Consider the following 26,814-nt stretch of genomic DNA (forward strand, 5'->3'; position numbering starts at 1 on the left):
ACTGGAGTGGGTTGCCATTTCCTTCTCCAGGGGATCTTCCTGACCCAGGGATCGAACCTGGGTCTCCCGCATTGTAGGCAGACGCTTTTACCACCTGAGCCACCAGGGAAGGCACTAGAAGCTAAGGCTTCTGCCAATCTGACTCATAAACATATAGGAAAGAATTTTGAAACAAGTTTCGCCGAACTAGACCCAGTTGTAAAGAAAATATTTCTTAAGCTTCATGCTGTCTTTTTCTTTCTTCACTCATTCCTTTTGATACTTTCTGCAGTGCTGTGGTTTTAAATATTCTTTACATGCTAATGATTCTCAAAATGTCATCTCTAGTACATACCTCTTTCCTAAACTCTGGAACTGTATATCCACCCTTCTGTTATGTCTCCATGTGGATATTTAGTGGGCAGCTCAAACTTAACATACTCAGATTCAAGCTCTTATCAGACCTACCCAACAGTTTCTCCATTTCTGTTAATGTCAACTCATTCTTTATATTTTTCAGGCCAAAAACAAAGTAATCTTGTGCTCTTGTCTGTCTTCACATTCTCTTTCCAGCAGATCTGAAAGGTAGTCTTAGCAGATCTAAATGTGGTCTGACAGGCAATAAGAGGAGTATAAGCCATTCATATTTTTTCTTTTGAACTAGATTCTTTTTTAGACCTCTTTATAATCAGTGTGTCCTTAAGAAAAAAAAATATGTCTTGGCCTCTGTCTATACCTAAGCTTTCATCATACAGAGATGATATTAACCTTATACTCCAAGTGATTACAGAAAGCAATTTTTTTTTTTACATGCTGTCTCTTCACTTGTTTTACTGCTAAGGTATAATTTTTCGCAGAAATATTAGGCCAATGAGAATGCATCTGTATATTAAATTACTGATCAGATTACTTTAATTACTTTAATTACTCTAATTTTAATGAAAACTAGATAAAGTTACTATCAGTACAGAGTAAAATGTTATAAACTTTTGAATTTTCTTTAAAGTGATATAGAGTTAGGGAACTTAGATTCAGTCAAGTTTTAATATTCAACTTCCTCTTTGGCATATAAAAATGCATAAAATAATTTTTACTTCTCTTCTCCCTAAATTGTCCCTACATGAATAGCAGAACCTGGTACTTACAAAAGTGGTCTCTACCTGCTGGATCTGTTTGTGCAACTCCCATTTACTCCTTCACTTATTAATTTTAGTTGTCTTGTTCAGTTGCTAGAGGGGCAACTGTGAGATCAAACTGATGTAAAAGAAGAAATAGGCAGTGGTAAAAGTAAGGCCATAAAGATAAGTTATCCTTCATGTTTGGTAAGAAGAAGTGGTAATCATGTCATGGAATGGAGACAGTAACTAATACAAGGGTGGTAATGATTTTGCAATTTATAAATGTGTCAAATCAACATCTCATACACCTTAAACTTACACCATACTGTATGTCAAATTTATCTCAATAAATCAGGAAACAAAGAATTAGCATGTCTTTGAAAGTGAGGGGGGAAAAAAGATGTTTGATGACAGAAAAAGAGAGAGAAGGCCAGTATTTTCAGTTAGGAGAGAACTAATTTTACCCCTTATTGACTGTCAGGACAGTGAAGGTTTAAGCTTGTTTGTCATCTGAGGGAAGATCCAATAGAGATATATATTTCCTGTGTAAGGTCTTACAGGAGAGGAGATGTAAGCAAAAATGGAAAGATGAACTTTGGACAAAAAAAAATGAATTGAGATAATTTAAAGATAATTTCAGGTGAAGATTAGGGAGGCTGAGAAATTTTACTCATGAAAGACTCTGTACCTGAAAGTGAGATAACTCTTTTTTAGGATGTCTTGGGTTGGTGGCATGAAAAAATTGGAGTGGAAGAATAGAGGGTCAGTATCTTTGAGACAGTGAGAGTGGAAAGCATTTGGGATATCATTTGTGTTGTAGAGATAAATTCAAAATAAGCAGAAGTGTTAGTGAAAGGTACAGTAGACTCAGTTGTTGTTGCTTAGTTGCTTAGTCATATCTGACTGTTTGTGAACCCATGGACTGTAGCCCGCCAGGCTCCTCTGTCCATGGATTTTTCAGGGAGAATACTAGAGTGGGTTGCCATTCCCTTCTCCAGGGATCTTTCTGACCCAGGGATCAAACCCACATCTCCTCCTTGACAGGTTGATTCTTTACCATTGAGCCATCTGAGAAGCCCCAGAGATGGTTTGTTGGGGTTTAATTGCCATTTCCTTCCCCAAGTAGATTCAGTAGTAGTCAGTAAAACAGTTTTCAATGGAAACAGTCAGTTATGTAATTTTCTCCCATAATTTCCAGCAAAATAATCATATTATTCTCAACCATATTCATGCAGTCATGTGGACAATCAACAGAAAAGGGACTTTGAGTTCCATTATTTTCAGTTAATGTATCCAGTATCTCCAGGATGTATTACATTATATCCTGAGACAACTAAGAGACTAGTTTTTGGAGTCTTCCAATTATAATCATATTTGAAAGTCATTCATTTGATATTCATTTTTTCTCTACCAGTATGTCACTGTGTCCTAGCACATCTAATTTAAATTTCATGCTTTTTGAAAAAATTTATTTCTTGGACTTACCCAGTTTCATTTGGATTCTTATTTCAACCTTATAGCTATTGGACATTTTCCCCAAATTATTGTAATCAGGATCAGCTACCTAATTTTTAGGGTCAATACAGGAGGAAATGCAGGCTCCTTGTTCAAAAATTAAGAATTTAAAGAGAGTGACAGCAGAGCCTGAAACCAAGCTTGAGTCCTTAAAAGCATGGAGCGCAACAAGACTGCACAGGCTGCCAGCCCATGATCCCAGCCCCAATTGTCATTGTATATATTTGGTTAATTTTACACCTAAATTGCTTTTGAATTTATGCAGGAATTACAGAACTTAGGCTCATTTCTACAGAACGTGATCTTTTAAGAAGATTACAGGGAAGATGATCAACAAACGATAACTGCTTTAGTATTTTGAAAGGTAGAATTTTAATCTTAATTCTTCTAGTGTTAGCAATGGATATAGTTTTTAGTATTACATTTTTTACCTTTTAAATTTTATGCTTCCTTTCCTTACTTTGGAAGAAAGGATATTGGGCATCTTGAATTTTGACTTTCCTGGGTTAAATGCTCTGTGTTGAAACTATTATCTTTATATAAAAAAGTGCACTGCAAGCAGACTGTTATGCCAAGTATCTGCGTTCAAGGTGACTTTAATTTTGAGCTGAGTGGTAGACTATACAGCTTGCTCTCATAATAATTTTAATTGAATGATTGGATAAGAGTGATTACATTTTGAAGAAAAAAGCTGGCCTGTGTAACATTTACACACAGATAATAAACCCAGTAGCCCAGCTTTCTTTAAGAAAACTAGACAAGATAGTATGTTTCATTTTTATTTTTTTAATTAAAATGCATGAGACAAGTGCTCAGGACTGGTGCACTGGGAAGACCCAGAGGGATCAGATGGGGAGGGAGGCGGGAGGGGGGATCGGGATGGGGAACACATGTAAATCCATGGCTGATTCATGTCAATGTATGGCAAAAACCACTACAATATTGTAAAGTAATTAGCCTTCAACTAATAAAAATAAATGAAAAATAAATAAATAAAAATAAATAAGTAAATCCTCAAAATGGTGAAAAAAAATAGTAATTTTTCTCTTCTATCTGCTGTACCTTCTTTTCTAACATAAGAAACATTTTTATATTTGTCTCTGCCCTGACTCTTGGCACATAGCTCCTAAAATCCTTGTAAATAGGGATAGTAGCAGCATCCTTTGTTCTGATATTTAATCTTTGACCTCAGTTCCTGACACAGAGCTCACAGGACCTTTGTAATTTCCTGAGTGATAGGAGCATCTGACACTAAATTCCTTGAAATTTACCGGGTAATAGGAATATCTTTTCTTCTAATGAGTTTCTTGGCGGGCTCCTGAATGGGGGCTGGTCATTAGAGAGACCAAACCAAGATTAGAAGCTTGGCTATTTTGGCCACCATAGCCCCCGTTCTCTGGAGAGGGGAGAGGGACTGGAAAGGGAGTTGATAATTGATCACACATGTGGGATAAAACCTCCATTAAAAACCATAATAGTGTGGAGTTCAGAAAGCTTCCAGGTTGGTGAACATATTACCACCACAAGGGTGACATCTTCCACCTCCACAGAGGCAGAAGCTTCTGTGCTGGGGACCCTTCCAGTCATCGCGGGTACACCTCTTCAGATGGCTGTTCATTTGAATCCCGTTTTTCTTCTAGCTTTGCATGCATGCTAAGTCACTTCAGTCGTGTCCGACTCTTTGCAACCCTGTGGACTGTAGCCTGCCAGGCCCCTCTGTCCAAGGGATCCTCCAGGCAAGAAGACTGGAGTGGGTTGCCATTTCCTTTTCCAGGGGATCTTCCTGACCCAGGGATTGGACCTGCATCTCTGTATTGGCAAGCGGGTTCTTTACCACCTTTGAGATGTAATTGACCCAAGGCACTATGTAAGTTTAAGGCATACAGCCTAATGATTTGACCTATCTGCATCATGAAATGATAATCATAATATGTTTAGTCAACATACCATCATCTCATATAGATACAGAATTAAAGAAACCAAAAAAATTTCCTTGTGATGAGAATTCTTAGGCTTTATTCTCTTAACAACTTTCATATATAGCATAAAATAGTGTTAACTATATCATATTCTACATTGCATCCCTGGTACTCACTTATCTTATAGTTGTGAGCTTGTACCTTTTGACTTCCTTTAATCAGTTCCCCTTCCCCCAACCCCCTACCTCTGGTAACCATAAATCTGATTTCTTTTGTTCAGAGTTTCTTTGTTTTTGAAGTAATATTGACCTACAGCACTGTGTTAGTTCCTGTTACACAGCATAGTGATTGAGTATTTCTATATATTTATTTTCTTGTGTCGGGATTTTTATAACTTTAAAAATGTATTGAAGTATAGTTGATTTACAATATGTTTAATTTCTACTGTACAACATAGTGACTCAGTTATATATTTATATGTATTATTTTCCATTATGGTTTATTACAGGATATTGAATATAGTTTCTTGTGCTATATAGCAGGACCTTCTTGTTTATCCATCTTATATATAATTGTATCTGCTAATCCCAAACTCCCAATATATACATTTCAAAATGATCCCTGTGATAAGTCTAATTATGATTTGCCTCCATAGTTACTGACTATGTTCCCTACACTGTAGATTTCATACCAATGACTCATTTATTTTGCAGCTGGAAGTATGTACCTCTCAATCTCTGACATATTTCTTTCCACTTCTCAATTCTCCCTTGCTGTATATTCTTTTGTTAACCTGAGAAAGATTATCTTTCTTTTCCTGCCATCAGTTATGTGTTAGTTCGATCCTTAAGTTTAATATTTTAAAATTCATCTTGTATTTTGAGTTTAATTACCCTCTATTTTTAGGTAAAAAAACTGAAATATTATATGAAGGTCGATGATAAATGTGTTTCATTCTTATTTTAATCATCAAGCATCATGAATATTTATTTTTTATTTTATAAGTAGTAATCCCATCATTGTCTTTATAATTTACCCTGTGTGTGTGTGTGTTAGTTACTCAGTCGTGTCTGACTCTTTGCGACCCCATGGACTGTAGCCTGCCAGGCTCCTCTGTCCATGCAATTCTCCAGGCAGGAATGCTGGAGTGGTTGCCATTTCCTTCTCCAGGCGATCTTCCTGACCCAGGGATCAAGCCCAGATCTCCTGCATTGTAGGCAGATTCTTTACCATCTGAATTACCAGTAAATAGTGTTTCCTGGCTCATCTGCATTGATATTTCTGAAATGTTTTTATAAGATAGTCATTAAATTTTCCTTCTTTGTGTGTATACCAAATAGAGCATGTTAACATTTTTGGTCTAGACACAAAGGGATACACCAATGCACATATACACATGTATAGTTGTATTATATTTATATATGTATATATTTTAACATATTCATACTTACATTCATTTTAGCATCAAATATGTATGTATTATATATTCACGCTACACAAATTATTTTTGCTTGGGGAGAGCAGTAAAATCTTTATGACTGAGGGTGAATACAAATATTTATTTAGGGGTTTCTTGTCTTTACATTTCTTATAATTTAGTGGTTGAACTCCTTCCTCTAAAGTTAGAATAGCAAAAGACAAAGTTAATATATAAATGAAAAACATCTGACATTAAGACCTAAAAACTAATAACTTGTAAAGATTAAATAAGTAGTATAGTTTGGTAAAGTAGAATTTAAAATGAATTTTTGGATAGAAATTTTAGTTTTGTTATCTGTGTACATTTTCATTGAAATTCTGGAGTTTTTCTCTTTTTTTGAAGTGACTTGTGTATAACTTTTACTTCTGTTCATCATACCTTACAACTAATATTTAGTTCCCATAACTCAAAATATGATTCTCAAGGTAAATATTCATCTCTCTTGTCCATCTTACTTTTCCAGTGTGGATTCTTTTTAAACTGATTTTCTTGTGAAGTCACTCCATAGATTCTTAAAATTGAATGATCAAAACAGTTCTTTAATATTCAAGCAAATCTGCACTAAAATTGCCCAGTGCTAGTAAAAATTGCCTTCATTTATTTATTTATTATTAATCTTTTTTTTTTTTTTTTTTGCTGTACATTGACATGAATCAGCCACGAGTTTACATGTGTTCCCCATCCCGATCCCCCCTCCCGCCTCCCTCCCCATCCCATCCCTCTGGGTCTTCCCAGTGCACCAGCCCTGAGCACTTGTCTCTTGCATCCAACCTGGGCTGGTGATCTGTTTCACCCTTGATAGTATACTTGTTTCAGTGCTGTTCTCTCAGAACATCCCACCCTCGCCTTCTCCCACAGAGTCCAAAAGTCTATTCTGTATTTCTGTGTCTCTTTTTCTGTTTTGCATATAGGATTATCGTTACCATCTTTTAAAATTCCATACATATGCGTTGGTATACTGTATTGGTGTTTGTATTTCTGGCTTACTTCACTCCAGTGAAGTAAGTAATGGGCTCCAGTTTCATCCATCTCATTAGAACTGATTCAAATGAATTCTTTTTAATGGCTGAGTAATATTCCATAGTGTATATGTACTATGGCTTCCTTATCCATTCAACTGCTGATGGGCATCTAGGTTGCTTCCATGTCCTGGCAATTATAAACAGCGCTGCGATGAACATTGGGGTGCACGTGTCTTTTTCAAATCTGGTTTCCTTGGTGTGTATGCCCAGGAGTGGGATTGCTGGGTCATATGGCAGTTCTATTTCTGGTTTTTTAAGGAATATCCACACTGTTCTCCATAGCGGCTGTACTAGTTTGCGTTCCCACCAACAGTGTAAGAGGGTTCCCTTTTCTCCACACCCTCTCCAGCATTTATTGCTTGTAGACTTTTGGATAGCAGCCATCCTGACTGGCGTGTAATGGTACCTCATTGTGGTTTTGATTTGCATTTCTCTGATAATGAGTGATGTTGAGAATCTTTTCATGTGTTTGTTAGCCATCTGTATGTCTTCTTTGGAGAAATGTCTGTTTAGTTCTTTGGCCCATTTTTTGATTGGGTCATTTATTTTTCTGGAATTGAGCTGCAGGAGTTGCTTGTATATTTTTGAGATTAATCCTTTGTTTCTTCGTTTGCTATTATTTTCTCCCATTCTGAAGGCTGTCTTTTCACCTTGCATATAGTTTCCTTTGTTGTGCAAAAGCTTTTAAGTTTAATTAGGTCCCATTTTTTTAAAGAAAGAAATGGGAGAAGGAACAGTAAAGACCTTCTCTTTGCATTATAATGTAGTATCTTAGAGAAGTCTATATAAGGAATGATGAATAAAAATATTTGGCAAATTCATGAATATGTTTTTTTAAGCCATAGAATATACATATTCATTATGAAGTTTCCATTGAAAGTATCACATAAAATTCAAGAAGTGCTTTATCACTTCTGCCTTACCACTTTCATGTTTTTTGATCTGTGTTGAGAACTGGCTAATTTAATAGTACTCTGTCCATCCCTTTTCTTTGTTGTGAGCCCAGTTAATTGCATTTCTCTATTATTATTTAATTCTTACTTAAGACATCTCTTCTTTCAAATTTCAGTCATGATAATTCTTTTTAAATCTGGCTAGTCATCAAAATCACACAGATGGAAGGGTTACAGGAACTTTAGTCTATACATATTCCCTCTGACTCCTTTTGAATTTCTAATTTAGTAGAATTTGATTGAGCCTGAGAAATGTATGTTGAAAAGTTCCTCTGGGTTCTGATGATTATTCAGATTTGGAACGCTGGTCCTGACCTTCTGACCTTTAGCTGAGCATGAATTGTTTCAAGGCAGTCCGCTTTGCTAATGGGCCCTATGTCTCAGAATCATTCCCAGCATGGACCATTAACTTTATCCTATGCATCCACTACTCATTAGAGCTGAGTGATCTCTTTATTCCAGAGATGATACTCATTTTCATTTCCTGAACAATTAAACCAAGCAGGGATCAAAGTGGTTCTCCTTCAAGGCCACAGTTCTCTGCTGGAGTAGAATGCGTTCTTTCTAGGAAACCATGCCAAACTTCTGACAGTATAGAAGACGCATTGCTATATTCCCCAATATGCTGTCTCTCTTCCCCTCCTAAACCACATTCTAGATAAAACAGACACTCTTGTGGGACCAGCTTGAAAGACACTAAGCCCTTCTGAAGGGGTTTACCAGGTGGCCCACTGGAAGAGACTCCTCCTTCCAGTGCAGGAGTCACAGGAGACACAGGTTAGAGGGTTCAATCCCTGGGTCAGGAAGATCCCCTGGAGAAGGAAATGGCAACCCACTCCAGTCTTCTTGCATGGAGAATCCCATGGACAGAGGAGCCTGGTGGGCTACAGTCCTTGAGGTCACAAAGAGTTGGACACGACTGAGCACAACAGCCCAAGGCCCTTGTACATGGATGTGGTAACTGTGTTCTGTAACTCAATTTTCAGCTCTATCTGACTTAGGACAAATACAACAACCCTCCAAGTGAGATCCTACCACCTGAGAGCCAGTCTCTCCTCTCTCAACCCACACAACTTCAGCAGAATAGATTTCACCTACAGATGATGAGAAAATGCCGCTGAGGGGAGGAGATAGAGGAGGAAGCTGGGAAACAGCTGACATCTTTTTCATCCAGCTTAATATCCCATAAGAGCACTCAGTGACAGACGACCCCGGTCTCTAACAGGGAATTGAGTGTAATAGACTGCTTTGCCAGTATTTATTTCTTCCCCATGCCCATATCAGCACACCCGAGTCTTCTTTCTGTACTCCCAGCCTACCACTCAATAAGTTTCCAGCGTATTTGGCAGGTAAAAGCAAAAGCAGCTGTTTTCTACATCTTATTCCTGCTGTTTAAGGTGCGCGACCCAGCCAAATGAATCATATCAGAGCCAGAGACCCCAGCAGGAGTCCCTTGCTACAAATGTGCAGCCTTTTCTATCTTACCTACTTGAAGAACAAAAGATCTGAAAGCCTTGGAGCAACCTTCCAGCACAATGGTACAACTGTTTACTGAACTATACATGAGGTGTTTTTCAGTACTGTGTGGATAAGTCAGGTGGCAGGAAGCCATAAACACACTCTGTCTCCCCCTTCCACTTCTCTAGAACCATGGTGATCATCTGAAGTATCTGTGATCAAATTGTTTGTGATAAATATTGTTCATCTTCATGCATATGGAGAGGATGAAAAAGGATCAGTCATCACAGACATCCCATGAGAGAGAGATACTTTTCACGTTTCGTAGATGCCACATCTAGTTGGCACCAACTGGAGTAGAATTTTAACCCTACTGGTGATTGACCTTAGAGGTCAACAGGGTTGAGAGCATTTTGTCTCAAGGGAAGCTGAACACTGGCTCCTGGTATGATGGACCTGTGCATGTGTGTGTTAGTTGCTCAGTCACATCCGACTCTTTGCAACCCCATGGACTGTAGCCCACCAGGTTCCTCTGTCCATGGAATTCTCCAGACAAGAATACTGGAGTGGATTGCCATTTCTTCTCCAATGATGGCCCTGCATCACAGTAAAAGAGATCCAACAGAGATCACTAAGGTACATCAGAAAAGCACCACTTGTGATTATTGAGGCTCTGTTTGAGACCACCTTCCTGAAGACTGAAAACTGTTTTATTCATAGCCAAACCTTATAGCCATCCTTAGTCACTCTGTAGACAAGACTGTGATGGACCAATTTCCCACACATCAGTTGAAGTCCCAGAGACCAGAAACTCTGTGTGTAGGCTTTAGCCTGAGAGTCTGAATTCCTGAGTGGAGATTTTGACTACCTTCAAGAGATCTTCCACTCTGAGGCTGCTGTCACATGACTGTGCCCAAGGGCCATCACAGCCAATTCATTTACGAGACAGTTAAAAAGTTGACACAATTCCCAGTCTATCTGCAATTGGTCTCAATAGGCTCTGGCTCCCTAGAGGCTTTCTCCACTGGGATAATTACGTTTCCACCTCAGCTTGCAAGCCCAACCTACAGGTTTTCTACTTGGGACACCTTGCCTCCCCGCACCTTATATGTGCATTACAGGAGAGTCACTGCTTTTGTAGCTTTCTGGGACAGCAACAGAAGCAGTTGCCAGAAATCAATTAAGTTTTGCAGTGGCTCCATCCCTACTCTTGTTTCTGATCTCCACTCATCATTTTGTTCTATAACTTGATTTTACCACAAGTTTGGGATTTTTAGTCTTATACACATTCTCTCTGTGTTACTTAAACTTGTGGTCTTAATCCTCACCCAACTAATCTGTAGACTCTGATTCTGTCCATTCCATATCAGGAGAAATTTTCTATGATATTTATTTTTTTTGAATATCAATTATTTATTAATTGCCTAAAGTTGAGAGTGATATTATAAGCATATGTACAATCCAAGAGCACCTTGCCATTGGTCCAGAGAAACTTTACTGACCAGGGAGCTTCTGAAGTTATCTTGAAAAGACTGGGATTAGAAGAACTCTGTAGATGCCTTTGAGATTTACTGTATTATACTTCCATCACTTTCTTTTTGAAGCTGAAATAATACATTAGTTTGTTCCTGTCAGGGCAGAAGACCAATTTCATTTGTCTACCTATGAAGATGAATGGATGCAGCAAAAATCCAGAAATGTCTTTAGATATATTTACTGTACAGCTCATTGACCATTCTACCAATGCTTTACTTGAAAGTCATGGCTATCTGATGTCAAGTTCCATTGATAAAGCGATTCCCAAACATTACTTTCAAGTATACTTCCCTCAGAGGTCACAGAAGAACTTAAGTGACCTGCAAAGACCTAAAACCGACGAAGTTCCAGTTAACCATCACACCAATGGTTTTAACGTTTATACGCTTTCTTTTTCTGTAAAGGAAATTACAAGGAGCTAGCTCCATGCACTTGGGTTTAGAGTTTTTCTGCTCAGTGGGTTTAAACCAAGTGAAATTAGCAAAAATAAATCAAGAAGGCCCTTGTAAATAATGTAATATTCTTTTATATTTAAAGGCACTGTATACAAACACATGTGCACATCTGTGTAACTATAACCTATATGCCTATCAAACACATTAACAAATATGCCACAAGAAGCAGTTATGTCAGAAACCTTTATGAGTTACAGTGGGTTAAAGCAACAGTTTTTATTTATTTGATCTCTCTTGTCCAAGGAACACTGTGTAGACCCTTGTTTCCTTAGGGAAAAGCAGGACAGACTAATTTGAAAACAAGGAAAAGCAACAAAGTGAAGCATTTAATGGTTACTGGGATTGTAAGCAATTGTAAATTCTCTCCCAGCTATAAATTATCTTCTCCCTCTGCTTTTCTCTTTATCTTCATTTAATTCCTTTTGCAAAATACTGGCTTGATTCTTCTTGAAAAATATACCTCAGCCTGTTAAAAGCAGACATAACCGTCTAGAAATGTTACATTCAACTTATTGGGGACCAGTCATTTTTCTTCTACCATCAGTTCAGTTCAGTGGTTCAGTCATGTCCGACTCTTTGTGACCCCATGGACTGCAGCACGCCAGGCCTTCCTGTCCATCGCCAACTCCCAGAGTTTACTCAGACTCATGTCCATTGAGTCGGTGATGCCATCCAACCATCTCATCCTCTGTCGTCCCCTTCTCCTCCTGCCCTCAATCTTTCCCAACATCAGGGTCTTTTCAAGTGAGTCAGTTCTTCGCATGAGGTGGTCAAAGTATTGGAGTTTCAGCTTCAGCATCAGTCCTTCCAATGAACACCCAGGACTGATCTCCTTTAGGATGGACTGGTTGGATCTCTTTGCAGTCGAAGGGACTCTCAAGAGTCCTCTCCAACACCACAGTTCGAAAGCATCAATTCTTCAGTGCTCAGCTTTCTTTTAACTCTCACATCCATGTATGACTACTGGAAAAACCATAGCTTTGACTATATGGACCTTTTAAATGACAAGTAATGAAATGCTCAGCTATCCTCAGTCCCAAAGAGGTCCAAGTGTACAGTAAGGTCCAGGGTATTCCTCACCTTTGGACTTCTTTGAGGATGTTCTCCCACCAAGTGTTGCAGTTGGTAGTAGCAATGGTCCACAAATGGAACGTCAGTAGATGAATACAGAACACGTGTCATTTGCTACTGTTGTATAAGACAAAGCCTTATTGTCTTTTTGTCTTTGTATGTCTTCTAATTTTGCTGTACCACTATACTTCTCAGTGGTTCACATATAGTTCCTAGGCCCTTCATCACTGGTCTCTTCATGTCATCTGTAAACCATTTCCTGTCCTGCCCTAAACCACATTCTCACTGTTCCTCATAGTCATCTTTTCCCTCTGCCTCTACCTCAGTTTATCAAGTGCTGAATTTATGGACGGGGTCAGTAGTTTGCTGCATAGTTTGAACCAGATAGAACACAAACATGAAATGGTTTTGCTTCAAGCAGATGGCTGATTCATTTTTCTTAGTGGCATCCTGAATAGATTCAATTGCTATCTGGTCTCTAGGATATGAAAAAATAAGGTTAAATTAAGTTTACTTCAGCTTAAAATTTCAGTCTCATATTTAGTTTAATGTTCTGTTTGCAGTACAAGCTTAAACCATGCTGAAGTGATGTACCCTGGAAGGGAAGAATGATCGGTTTCACCAGCTTCCCTTACCCCACCTGGGTGACATTATTCTCCACTGGCCTGAGAAGTAGGAAAGAAAGAAAGTGGGTACATATCTCCTCTTAAGTAGCATCTTATGGTGCTCATGTATTATATGTAGTAGAGACATAAACACTGCTTTCTTTGGGGTACAAGTGTGGGCTCTTAAGAGGTCTTAAAGGAGCTCGTCTGTCTTCCCATTTCTTTAACAAGAAAAAGTATGCTGTGTAAACATGTCTTCGGGCATCTTATCCTCCATATGCAGCGCTCCTGTTAGACAGCTAAAACATATCTGCCTCCTTTGGTTTCCACCTCCAAAAATGCTTTTGCCACACCAAGCATTGGGAAGTCCAAGATGCTTCTTCTCTTTAGTACGTCACCATTTCAGATCAGTTTTAACACCTTAGTAGTCACAGGAAGCAAACAAAGCATTCAGCTACTTAAGCATAGTACAAGTTGGTAGTTAGAAGCCATCCCATCCACTTTGTACTCCCAGGTTCTATAAATGGTGGACTCGGAGCTAGCCTCATTTTTTTGGGGGGTAGAGGGGTGAAGTTACCAGTGTTGTTGTCTCCCTGAGGAGTAAACAGGAGCCATCACACTCTCCTCTTGGGCCATAGATTCAATGTGACTATGATCCTCTCCTAAATTTTCAGACAACTTTGGAATACGTGAGATTGGTGGAGTAATGAAGGAAAGGTCCATTTTTGACCTCTTTTCTGAACCCTTTTGAGGTAAATCTTATTCCCATCTCTTAGAATGAGATAAACGTAGCACTTACCGTTTTCAGTTGAAGGCGATGGCCAAAAATCTAAAATGACAGAGTCCACTGTGTTCATGATGTAACAGTGCAGCTGCAGAATAACTCTCAAGTTAAATCAGAGTCAGGACAGGAGGAAACAGCTAATCAAAATTGCTCTCAAACCCAACAATGTAATTCCCTCAAACTGAATATTCTTTTTTTAATTGAAGTATAGCTGGTTTACAATGTTGTGTTAGTTACTAGTGGACAGGAAAGTGACACACACAGTCACACACACGTACATATTCTTTTACAATCTGATTTGTTAAAGGATATTGAATATAGTGCCAGGATATTGAATACAGTTACAGTAGGACCATATTGTTTATATATTTTATATATAGTAGTTCGTGTCTGCTAATCGCGAACTCCTAATTTGTCCCTCCCCCACCCTCTTTCCCTTCTCATAACCATAAGTTTTCTATGTCTGTGAGTCTGTTTCATAAATAGATTCATTTGTGTCATATTTTAGATTCCACATATAAGTGATATCTTAATATTTGTCTTTCTGACTTACTTTGGTCATCTCTAGGTCCATCCCTGTTGCTCCAAATATGACAGACTGAGAATGACTACTTGGCATTTGAACACATTACAACCTCTTCATAGATGACAAAGAAAAACTAAAAGGAAGCAGTTACATTAATTACCAGGCCTATTGAAGTTGAAACTCCAGAAGACAGAACTTGATCAGGACCGTCTGTGCAATGTGGTGCAGCTGCTAAATAATGTAGATTAGTGCCCTCTTGGGTCTCCATATTAATTCCCGAAGAGCCAGGAGTTTAGGATTTGGTTTTAGCATATCTCTTTAGTTAATCCCTATTGTTTTACACTGGCCAAGGTAGCAGCATTCAAGGTGGCAATTAATGCTCTCCCCCAAGCAGAAACTTCAAGGATTGCTTTCCTTTATTTGCATCAGAACTTGGGACATAGATTTGTCTTGTTTTCTTTTTAGTTCCTTTGCTACAAACATCATTCAGAGAAATGAGGCTTAGCTTTACCATTGGCTAAAATGTTTCACTACTTAGGGAAAACAAAATGCTGAAAATCAAAATGTTTGGCACATCCAGCTCTCACTGATATGTATAAAAGTAAGAAAAATAAGTAAAATAAATAAGTTTATCATTTACTGCCTGATGATCATAAACCATGCTATATTTTCTTTTTTTTGTAAAATCAGCCATCTGACATCTATTCCTCTTTCTTTATTTAGTAGAAATACTTATATTAATTTGTCTGAACTAAGAGTCTGATGTCTTCTTTGCAAATTGAACCAGAACAGGCCAGAATCTATAATTCTTGTGGAGATCCCTACTCCAAATTTCTGAGAAGCCAGATATCTAATCCTAGCCCACTAAAAAGAATCCCTTTTTTGCCTCAGAGCCAATGAAAGGGTCAGTTTTTCAATGTTAAGCCTGAATCTGTTGAGTAGTTTAAAAAGAATAACTGAGAGCTCCCTGATGCCTGGCACATAGTAGGCAACCAAGGAATATTTATTACATCATTGGAAAGAAACAAAGGTTCATGAAAGATGCCAAGAATTCAAAGGACATCTTTTGCACACCCATGCTGCCTGTTCATAAGATCCCTTTTACTCTGATACCCAGCGCAAGGTTTTCCTCATGAAAACCTCCTTCACTCACTTGGTTTTCCACAATCATATACAGGCATCAAAATCCTGTTTCCCCACTTTTCCATCAAAAAAGCAAAATACTGACAGTTTCTCCCATTCCCACTCATAGATCCCACAGATATTGGGAGAAAGTTATTTTTATGACCTTAAACTATCTAATGCTCTATTGTGAATTACCATTCTCAGGACTATTTATTTTAGCAATTTTTGTTTCTATATATATACACACACATATATATATACACATGTACATATATATGTATATAAAAATTTATGAAGTATGTCACCCAGAAGGGATTTGCAGCCAAAGTCAGATAGGGAATTTTGGACAAAAGCACTCTTCTGACATTCTTTAACTCAATAATGTAGATTTGATTTTCTTCGTTTGGCTGAAAAGTATTGTTGCATTCTACTAGATGTTTTTCTAGTTCGGTTCCAGTCTCCCTGTAATGAGAGAGTGTATGTATAGTTTAATTCTTCAAAATATTCCATGCTTAATATTTGCTGCTGGCTAGAAAGCTAAACTATAAGAGAAATAGATCTTTATGATCATTTCCTCAGGTCTCATTTTAATGGGAAAAACACCCACACTCCTAACTCATTTGCAACCATGAGTTTATCTATCATCTTAAATCAAATAAAATGTGTTATATTTATAGTGAGCTTAACAATTATAGTAAAGACATGTACCTCCTTTAGTGAAATAAAGTCACTGGGATAATTAGTCTAAATTTTCTCTGTTTTAAAGCCTGTGACTCAGACAGTAAAGAATCCACCTGCAATGCGGGAGACCTAGGTTCGATCCCTGGGTTGGGAAAATCCCATGGAGGAGGGCATGGCAACCCACTCCAGTATTCTTGCCTGAAGAATCCTATGAGCAGAGAAGCCTGGCAGGCTGCAGTCCATGGGGCCACAAAGAGTTGGACATGACTGAGCATAGCACATTCATATTTTAAATATATGTGCTTTGGTGCAAATTCACAGTTTTTATTTCTCATGAAAAATATATTCTTCAGAATGAAAAATGCATTCTTCCACAGTTTCTTAGGTATGCTGCACTCTGTTTGAAGTGAAGGTTGGGGCACAAGGGTTAATCTGTTATTTTGAAAAGGAATGCGAGGAACTATCAATTCACTGTGGAGACAACTTTGCATTGCCAACAGAAACCATTAACCTCTTAATTTTATATTGCACAGCAATTTGGGGGAAATAAGAATATTTTATTTTCATGTATGTTGATTTTATTTAGTTTTCCTTGAGTTTTTTCTGAAAACCAAATTAAACATGTTTTCACTATGTCTTTTCTTGGTAACCATTACTAGGATTCAATTTTCTACTTTTCTGTTTTTGTAGTTGATTGCCAGTCTTTTAATGGTTTTCTAACACCCCTCATATTTGCTGTTTTTGCCTAGCTATACGATTCTGCTTATGGCTGAGTGGATTAGCAAAAGACATGAAATAACATTTTAAAACAGCAGTTGAGCAGTATTCTGGAACAACAACACAAATCTGGTTATGGGTTAGGACTTCCTCCCACTCCTTTCAGTGAAACAGCACAGGTTGAGTGCGCCGAGAATCCTTGAAAATTCACAGGCCTGGCCTCCTATCAGGGTTGGCCTAACAAAATGTTTAGAAATAGAAGACTGCCTATGCCATGACTAGTTCAAAGAATTCTGCAGGCTTGGATTGACATCTCAGGTCTTTTCACTCCCTGAGATAATCAAAGGATCTCTGTGAATCACTCTCTCTTATTGACTGCCAGGCAGGGAAAGAGACAAACCACCTGAGATCAAGCCTGCCATCATCTTGTAGGCCATTTCATTTCTCTCAACCAGTAGAATTTCATGAATTGAAAAAGTTAGATCTCTAAAAATAATTTTGAGGCTAGATATGTGATTTAACATTATGCTATATTGTATTCTATTCAGTTATATTAGTATTCTACAGATGTGCACAGGAGAGTAAGCTGGTTTTGCCCTTAGCCAGATAAAGGACTGGATTTACAGAATGCCAGAGTAGGCAACTGCTACTTGCTCTGGTTGGAAAGTTTCTTCAGCCACCTGTCACAATAGAGAAGTTTTATCATTAGAGAGTCATTTCTCAGGAGTAGCTCTGGGAAGGCTACAGACGTTCTCGTCTGTAATAGAGAGCTCCGATTATAGCCATGAGCACGGTTATCTGAATGATTATGTGAGGCAACTTTAGTTGAAATTTTACCTGAAGAAAAAATAACTGTATTTGAGTTAGAATACAGGACAAGGTCTTGGTCACTGACTTTGGTCAAGTATTTTTAACAGAAATAGATTAAAGTTGCCCCAAATAATGCTCTATCCTATTCTGACACATTTAATAATAACAAAAGTAACAAAGATCTGTTCTCCAAAAGATATATCTCCAAGTGTTGGTGGACTTTTTTTTTTTAAATTTCTTCTGTGAATCCAATTTTTTGGTCTTAGACTACTTGAACTGTTCTCTGTTTTCTCCACAAATACCATTCATCCAGTCATAAAACTATTGGCCTTTTTTCTCAGAACGAGTATTGAGTGATGGATAAAATGGCCATAATCTCTAACCTCATTAGAGCTTACAGTCTAAAGTAGAGGCAGTTAATGGGAAATTACAATGTGAGTTATATATGCTGAGAAAGAAATAAAAGGGCAAGAGAGAACACAGGGTTTTAGGGTCAGCTACCTGAGAGGGAGATGTCCGCATTTCCAAGGTAAGACTCAAAGGATGAGTGTAATTTACCCAGGAAAAGGAAGTTGGTCATGGGATTGTTCTAGGAAAATGGAACAGTGTGTTTAAAGCCAAGTATAAAGTAAGGGATAGAGTGTATGCTACGAAATTAAAAATAATGTATCTCTATAGCTTCTGCAAGTAGTAGAAGATACCATGGGGACTATGAAAGAACTTTTGAGCCGTATTAAAAAGTACAACTTTTATCCTAAGGAAAATAAGGAATCACTGGATGATTGAAGGAGATAATTATTATGTTGCTTTACAAATAACATACTGTATCTGCTTTGCAGATGAGTAGTGGCATGGCAGGGTACCAGCCAAGAGTCCTGTAACCACGTTTGAGGCAAGAAATGCTAATAACCTCAAGTAGAGTAATGGTGGTAAAGTGAGGGAGAAAAGGATGGAATCAAGAAATACTAGAAGGTAGAAGAAGGGATTGGTGACTGATGGGCTCATTAATTGCAAAATGGTGAAGGATATAATAGAAGAGGAAATATCTAAAATAATGGCTAATAAAGGCCATGATGATAAAACACAGACAGGAAAAAAGAATACACAGAAAGAGGAAAAGCAAGTTGGGGAGGTCCGAGAGTGGGCCCATATTTAGTGCTGTTGTTATTTTGATGGCTGTGGGACACTGAGGTGGAAAAGTCAAGTAGGAGAATGCATATGCAAGTGTAGAGAACAAGCAGGGAATCTGCACTGGAGATATAGAGTTAAGAATTGTGTGCTTATGAGATGTAATTGTATTTGAGGGTATGAGTAGAATGTTAAGGAAGAAAAGCCTCAGACAGAATCCTGAAGATTTATGGTGTAGGTAGAAATACCCAGAAGACCTTCCTTGCTCCTTTAGCATCACACATCTTTCAGCTCCTTTTCCTTTGGTCCAGATGCCTTTAGCTTTGTTCTTACTTGAGTAATGCTATATTCCAAGTTGGCTTCATTAAAGGACATTGATATCTGTAGTATCTTTTAAAGTTAAGAGCCAACATTTATTTTCTTTATGTCATATGTAATATTCTGTATGTAATATAAAAAAGCAGGATTATTTTTAAAACCCTGATCATGCTCAATGGGAAGGATGGTTCTTTTGTATCAGATAATCATGCCTTCATATTGTATAATAAGGAAAAATTCTTGATTATGATGCATAATTTAAGGAATTCTCAGTAAGTTACCTGTCCCATTTCTTTTATAACTACTCTTTTAAAGGTGAACAAATCCTTGAAGGGAGACTCTGCAATCTGTTCCACATGCTATTTATACTTAAAAAGTGTTAAATTATCCTAATCATACTTATAGTAACAATCAAGATTAATTGCAGCTATATTAGGGTTACTTATTATTTGTTCTACTTCAGCAGTAACACAAATCCAATTGCACAAGCAATTTCCATAATCCAAATTGTGAAAAGAAGAGGAGGAAAAAAATACCACGCATAGTTGGTTGAAATAGTATTCAAAATAAATCCATAACCAAATGTTTCTCTAAAATTCCCTTTTTGAAAAGGAGCTGATTCTGAACAGATTGTATATGTGTCTCACTGGTGGAAGTGGATTATCTATCTTGAATTGGATTGTGATGACGATGACCCTATTCTAAGTAAACCAAATCTCTTGAACTATATAATGAGATCAAGGAGGAGCATTCAGCCTGAGAACGACAGATTGCAATGACGGAGATGACTTCACTAATGTTTTTCCAAGCCTCTTTCCTTGATGTACATAATACTGTGATTTTTGTCCTGCAGAGATTCCTGATGTAGTTTTGTGTGCTCTTTTTTTCTTATTCTTATTTTCATTTTTTTAAGTAGAGCTGAATGAGTGGCAGGAAGCTGCGGAATCTATCTTACAAAAAGGTGATGAGGGAGAATCTAGAAGCTTCTTTTGCTTTGTAGCTGGAATGCAGAAAAACTATCACCAGTAAACATTGGACTGATTCTTCTTTTTTTTTTTTCTCCTTTCTTTCTTTAGGCTGTGAGGAGGCAAAAGTTGCTTGAACAGAGTATCCAGTCTGCCCAGGAGATTGAAAAATCCTTACAGTTAATTCAGGAGTCCCTCTCATCAATTGACAAGCAGTTGGCAGCTTATATCGCTGACAAAGTAGACGCCGCTCAGATGCCTCAGGAAGCCCAGGCAAGTAGAACCTGGGACGAGCTTCTTTGGTTTTTATTATCTGACCAAGACAGTGGTGAATTTCTAACTTAAAATTTATTCATCTAGTTGCACAGAGTGTTATTTGATCGACTAATTTGACTGTTTGGAGATAAGGGGACAAAGAGCTCTAGATTAGTACTCTAAGATTTATTTTCAAATGTATGTAATGGAGGAACTAGAAATAGACACTTAAAAGGCTGCTATTTATCACTATTTTTATTTATCACTATTTATTTATTTATTTTATTTATCACTATTTTTGATCTATACTTTAGCTGGAGGGAAACCATAGGAATGTAAATTATAAAGAAAATATTTTTTCTATTAAAAATGCAGCCCCAAATATTTTCTTATCAACTCACCTTCATTATCCTGGAATCAAAATTCTTATAACCTATATTCTACATTTAATGTGTTGCAAGTAGTTAATAACAAGGAATTAGAGATATAAATTTACATTTTATTACTAATACTAATATTCTCTATACTCATACTCACATACAATATATTTAGCACTATTCAATCTGAATTATGAAATGTATTAAACTAATTTTTCTAGAATCAGAGTTAAAATAGTAATGAAAATAAATCTAAGTCAAATTTATACTGAGTAAATTTAGGCTATATTCATATTAATTTTCAACTTGGACAATAATGCTGTATTTCTATTTTTAAATAACATTTGCTTGTTTGTAAAATATCATAAGTATTATTTATATGAATGTCTTTAGAGTTTTCTGATAGTAAGGTAACATAGCTAATTTTCATATCATATGTATATATTAGGAACCCAATACACAGGGATAACATCCCCAAGGCCCTCTCCCCACTAATTGGTGGAAATACATGAATGTTTTCACTTTAAAATAAATTTGGATTTATGAAATACTAGATTTATAAATTATGGTTATGATGCCATTACAGCGCATTAAATCACAGTTAAATGGATGTTCAAAGCATCAGTGAACATAATAGCATGGGTTAGTTTACCATATTGTATAAGTTTGACCGAGAAACTCTTTGAGTACATGGGATAGAGTACAAGTAGTTTGGATGGGCTGAAAAAGTCTAGAGTGGTGGGATTCCTCATTGACTGCTGTAACAAGAGGTGAAGAAAGTGAAGTTGGGGAAGTTTTTGATGATAAAATCCTCATGATAGGTTTCCACTAGGGCTGTATGTAACCTCCCTGGTATATATACTTCTTCAAACTTACCTAGTTTTGTCAAGTTCTCCAGCATTATCTATTTTGAATACCCTTTTAACTTGAGCCACATACAAACTTTTTTAGGCAAGCTTTAGAAAAATGCATGATAGGAATGGGAAATTTTTACTGAATTGAGAAGAACTACATGATTATAAACTAAAGGCAGAGTAGAACTGCTTATTTTGTTTAATTTAGTGACATGAATTTGGAAGAATGTTTGATTAAAGATGTCTCATACTTTTTTGAATGTAATTAAGGAAAAATACTGTTCAGTATAAATATTAAAATCAGTTATACTATAAAATAAATGTAGTTCCTTTTTCAAGCTGGTAGAATGAAACTATGAGTAGCAAATTTGAGATTGGCAAAAGTTCTTAGTGTCTGAGGTAAAAATTGGGAACTTTCAGAAAAAAAATATTGTTTACTTGAAAAGGTTGTTGACCCTGAATGTTTGTTTATTTACTTATGAATACATGATTCCATAAACATGAATATAACATGCCAGTTTAATAACATAAAGATTTTTGTTTTACTTTCTCAAAAACTATGATAAAAGATTATTAATAGCAGTTCAAAATATTGTTGATAACAGCACACAGATTAGGAAATTTCAAATCTACTTGAAAAAAGAGATTTTAGAATACTAACAAGTTCAAATCTATTTTCCCTACATTTCTGTTTGCACCTGTATTTTCAAGATGATCTTAACTTTGAATTCCCCAAATGGTAATATATTATAAAATGTATGACACCCAAAAGCTATGGAAACACTCTTTTCCAAAATTCATTTATTTACCACACCATGCCACATATAGGATCTTAGTTCCCTGACTAGGGATCGAACCCGTGCCTCTTGCATTGCAAGTGTGGAATCTTAACCCCTGGACTGCCAGGAAAGTCCCTCCAAGCCTTATTTTAAGATGACATCAAAGTGAATTGTTTTCCAGAACAGAGTTAGCAACTATTCAGATTTACTTCAGGGATTGCCTTTCCTGAAGCTCAATTTGAATCTCCCCTGGAAGAAACAAGTAGAGAATAAAGGGATTGTCTGTGAAGTGAGAACTTAAGCACAGTGTCAGACAAAGAACTTCCTAAGAATACCACCAAAATGACATTTTTTCTAAGCTTATATAATGAGGCTAAATGTAAGGCTTTGTATAAATGAAAATTCATACCCAATGTGTTTCTATAAATTGGCATAAAGTTTCATTGCTAATTAAAAGATTAATGGGGTTAGCTTTCCCTTTTCAGAAACCGAGTACTTGTTTTAACACATCACTGAAAAGCAGGACAAAATGAATGGCATTGCCATATTTGGTCATCATATATCTGTTCAGATTTCCTGTCACATATTGGCCACATAGATTTGTGGATGTTTGACTCCACCGTGTGGTGCATTGGTAGTTTTACTACTAAATTTAAATCTGTTAAAAAAGAGTCTTCCTTTTTCAGCCTTTTAAGAGTGTTGGAGATTCTCAGGTATTAAAAAAAAAAAATCAGGAATAAGGGAATGGGTGCAATGTATATAATATTTTGACAGGCATACTTTTATATAAAAGGAAATGTAGATCAAGTCACTTTCTTGAGCATAAAGGAGCTCCCCACTGCCTCTGCATATTCATTGACCAATTATCTTTCATGATGAGCAAACTGGGCCTTCTGATTCTAAACCAGATTAAAAATATTTTATTTTTTTATTTAGTGCCAGGAGCTTCAGGAGTAAAGTTTAGCCTGTTAGAAAGTAAAACCACATCCTGCTAGGGCAAACATTGACTGGAGTATTTTATTTCAAAAAAATAATTCTTAAGAAAACCACATTCTTAAATTGAATGACCGCAGCATCAAAATGCCAGCCTCTTTAAAGAGAGGCTTTTATTCAAGTATAAAATTAAGATGACATATTATTGATTCAAATAGTATGTCAAATGGGGAAGCTCTTCTTGATACAGAAATTGATTATCTGAATACATAAATCAAAAATTTGAAGATATATTTCAAAATAGTATGATTAAAATATAAAAACCCCATGAGTGTTTCTTTGAAACAACTATACAGAATATAATCATCAAATCGGATTACTGCAGAGAAGCACATGGTATAAATAGAGTTGTTTACTCCTTAATTTTGCTGAAGAACATGGTAAAACACAGAGATTTAGTTTTATCACCTAAGGTCTGCAAGCAGAAATCCAAGTCCTTAGCTTTGCATGGCAGGCCAATCAAGTCAGAATCTCTAGGTGGACTCAGTCATCAGAATTTTGGGAAACCACCCCCCTGCCACCCCAAGTTATTCTAATAGGTATCTAAGGTTGAAAACTTAGAAAATAGCTGACTAGTCCCAGTCTTCCCCACCTCCCCCCCCACACCCCGCCACATCACGTTTCTCAGCACTGCTTGACAAACATTCTCACCTATGGCTGAGTCACGATTTCACTGTGAGGAAGATGGGGTGGAAATCAGACATTGGTGACTTCTATCTTGCTTGTTTCTTTAATCTTATGAGAAATAAGTGAAGGCAGATAATATAGCTGAGAACTCCTGCATGAATGAACTTAGACAAGTAGAATTTTCTTTATTGATGTTTTAAGAGGAAGAGGAACTTAGCTTAGTCATCTTTTTTTTTTTTTCTAATTCCACATATGTTAATGTGCCAGTTAGCTTGGATATTATCTCTAAATCATTGTAGGAGCTGTGATAACTATGTCTAAATAGCCAAGTAAATGTTGTGTACTTATTAAGATTACACAGATACTTTAATCTGTATTTTTCCCTTTTATAGTAATCTCATAGTTTGAGTCTCCAATATGTAAGAACAATCTAACTTGAGTACCTGTTGAAATGCTCCACATCATTATGTGTTGAAGATACATGTTTTATAGAGGAGAATGTGACCCCTTTACTTAGATTACTACAAGAAGCATTGGGGTTGTTTAACAGTGACTGTGATTGCTAAATTGTTCAGTTTTTTTGTCCTGCAGATTCCTGATTGCATCTTCTGCAGCCTCATATCTCACATAGTAGATTTATGTTCCTGAGTAGAGAGGCAAAATAGAACAATTTAGGGAAAACATAAATGACTACCAAAGGAGAGGACCTCATAGGCAGCATAGAAAAGTGCTCCTGTATTTCGCTCATCAAGCTAGGACTTTTGGGTAATCCAGTTTCTCTACAGAGCAGATATCTTCCTACCATCTCTTTTTCCATCCCAGTTAAAATATGGTTAAAACTTAGTATCAATAAATAGAAAAGAGGGATCTTCTTTTCACTAAAGAAAGCTGTTAATTATAGATGATTGCATTAGCTGCACATCAAAATAATTCATAATTGAGGTCTTCCTGTATTTATTGAAGCTAAATCTTCTCACTCACTTAAAATATATTTGGCTCTGTTTAAATGAAAGCATTCCAAAATTCTCAGAGTCATTGCTTAAAAAATAAAGACCTAAATGCAAATTTCGGTCTATCAGATTAAGCTTATGATTTCATTATGAAATAAAAAAGAATTTTATAGTGTAAATAGGCGCATTTGATTGCCAGATGACTCAAAACAGTCTAACTTTACAGACTGCTTCACCGATTTATGAACTAGACAGCATAAACCCGTATAGGGAAATTCACCCAGGAATAATGTAATAATGAAATGATTTAATCACAGAACAATAAAATGGAGCGTGATTACAGATATTTGGGCTCTGATATTAAACTCCACATAACCATAACACACATTTTCCTTTCTTTTTACCCAGCAATATAGATACAATGATAAGTAATGCAATGGATTTTAAATCTGTTCTGACACTGAAATGCTGCCTATGTATATTACTATATAGAACTGGTTACTCCCCAATATAAAATGGCTATTATTGTTATTTTGATATGTTTAATATTGTGGGAAATAATTGCAAGCAAGAGTTGCAGAAGATGTGAAAAATTACATTTTCTTTCCATGTCCCACATTTTAAAAGTACAAACTATCCAAGATCCTATAGTACATTTTATTTCTTCAATTTTGTGAGTATGTGTTGTATGTGGCCATTTCACCATCCTGAGGATGCCATATCAAAATTACTGTTTGTTTAAAAATTACTCACGTAACTATTAAATTTCTCCATTTGTAGTCTTAACATGACATCTAATATTTTTATTTCTGAAATATTTTCTTTGGAGTCATTTTCTTTATCTGACATGAGAAAAGCTTGAACAATTATCTGACATAAAGTTTCCTTTATTCCAGTAAATAGTTACAGCTTAATTTTGCTCGCCATTTTCTGTCATTAATTTGATATATGAGAATGGTCTGATGAGGTAAATCATGATAAAAAGCCCTGTTCTCTGCTCAGTTAGTTGTAAAGTGCTATATTGGAAATGTCATTAATGTTTGATTTTTAGTTTTATAATTTGCCCTTTACCATATTTAATGGAAAAATGGCTATTTTCATGTCCATTGTTGTTTCTTGCTTTCAATATATAGTGCTAATTGTGAACATAATTTCTGTATTATCAAATGTCTCATTTTGGTAATGGTATGATTATTTAATTTGCTTTATATTATTTCCCTTTTTTATGAAAATGTCTAGTGATCCTGAGCAGTATTGAGTTCCTTTTAGAGAATACATGGAGGTTCCAAATCAGTATCATGCATTGGTTACTACCTTTCATTTTATTTATTTTGGAAATTACTAATTTAATATGAAGCTAAGATGAGAGTTTCACATGATCAGTTATTTTCTTCAAACACTTACCATCCATACCCTGGTAGATACGTATTTTAAGTAAACATGGAACTGAGATAGTACAGTCTTTAGACCTTTAGCAGATCTTAGAAATCTGGTAGCTAACTTTGGAAATCATTATCCTTTGGATGAAATTATCATTTCTCAATATTTTCTTCTATATTACAAAAGTTTTTTTAACTGTTATTTTTATCACTGTCTGATCTTTTTTAAAAGTAATTTGTAAATGGGAGATTGTCCATTTTGCATAGAAGTTTCCATAATAGTTATTTAAACAAATCACTTGTCTATTTCACAATAAGCCTGCCCTAAAGTGGTAAAGCATTTTTAAATTATACAGTTTCAGAATAATAATCAGGTGATGTTAAATAAAGAAGGTAGTAAAAGATATCCTAAGTACAAACTAAAAATTGAGTATC

General features: G+C 36.3%; 1 protein-coding gene and 1 non-coding gene across 2 annotated transcripts in view; one reads left to right on the top strand and one right to left on the bottom strand.

Annotated features, from left to right (window-relative positions):
- Nucleotides 1-26,814, top strand: part of DMD (dystrophin) — a 2,165,569-nt gene that overhangs the window by 810,813 nt on the left and 1,327,942 nt on the right. The window contains exon 29 of the mRNA XM_061137756.1: nucleotides 20,277-20,438. Coding sequence (XP_060993739.1) covers nucleotides 20,277-20,438 — 162 coding nt within the window. The remainder of the gene's footprint in view (nucleotides 1-20,276; nucleotides 20,439-26,814) is intronic.
- Nucleotides 36-109, bottom strand: TRNAC-ACA (transfer RNA cysteine (anticodon ACA)). Its single transcript has one exon. It is a non-coding gene; the product is annotated as a tRNA-Cys (tRNA).

Source organism: Dama dama, chromosome X (assembly GCF_033118175.1).
Source record: "Dama dama isolate Ldn47 chromosome X, ASM3311817v1, whole genome shotgun sequence".
Taxonomy (NCBI): domain Eukaryota; kingdom Metazoa; phylum Chordata; class Mammalia; order Artiodactyla; family Cervidae; genus Dama; species Dama dama.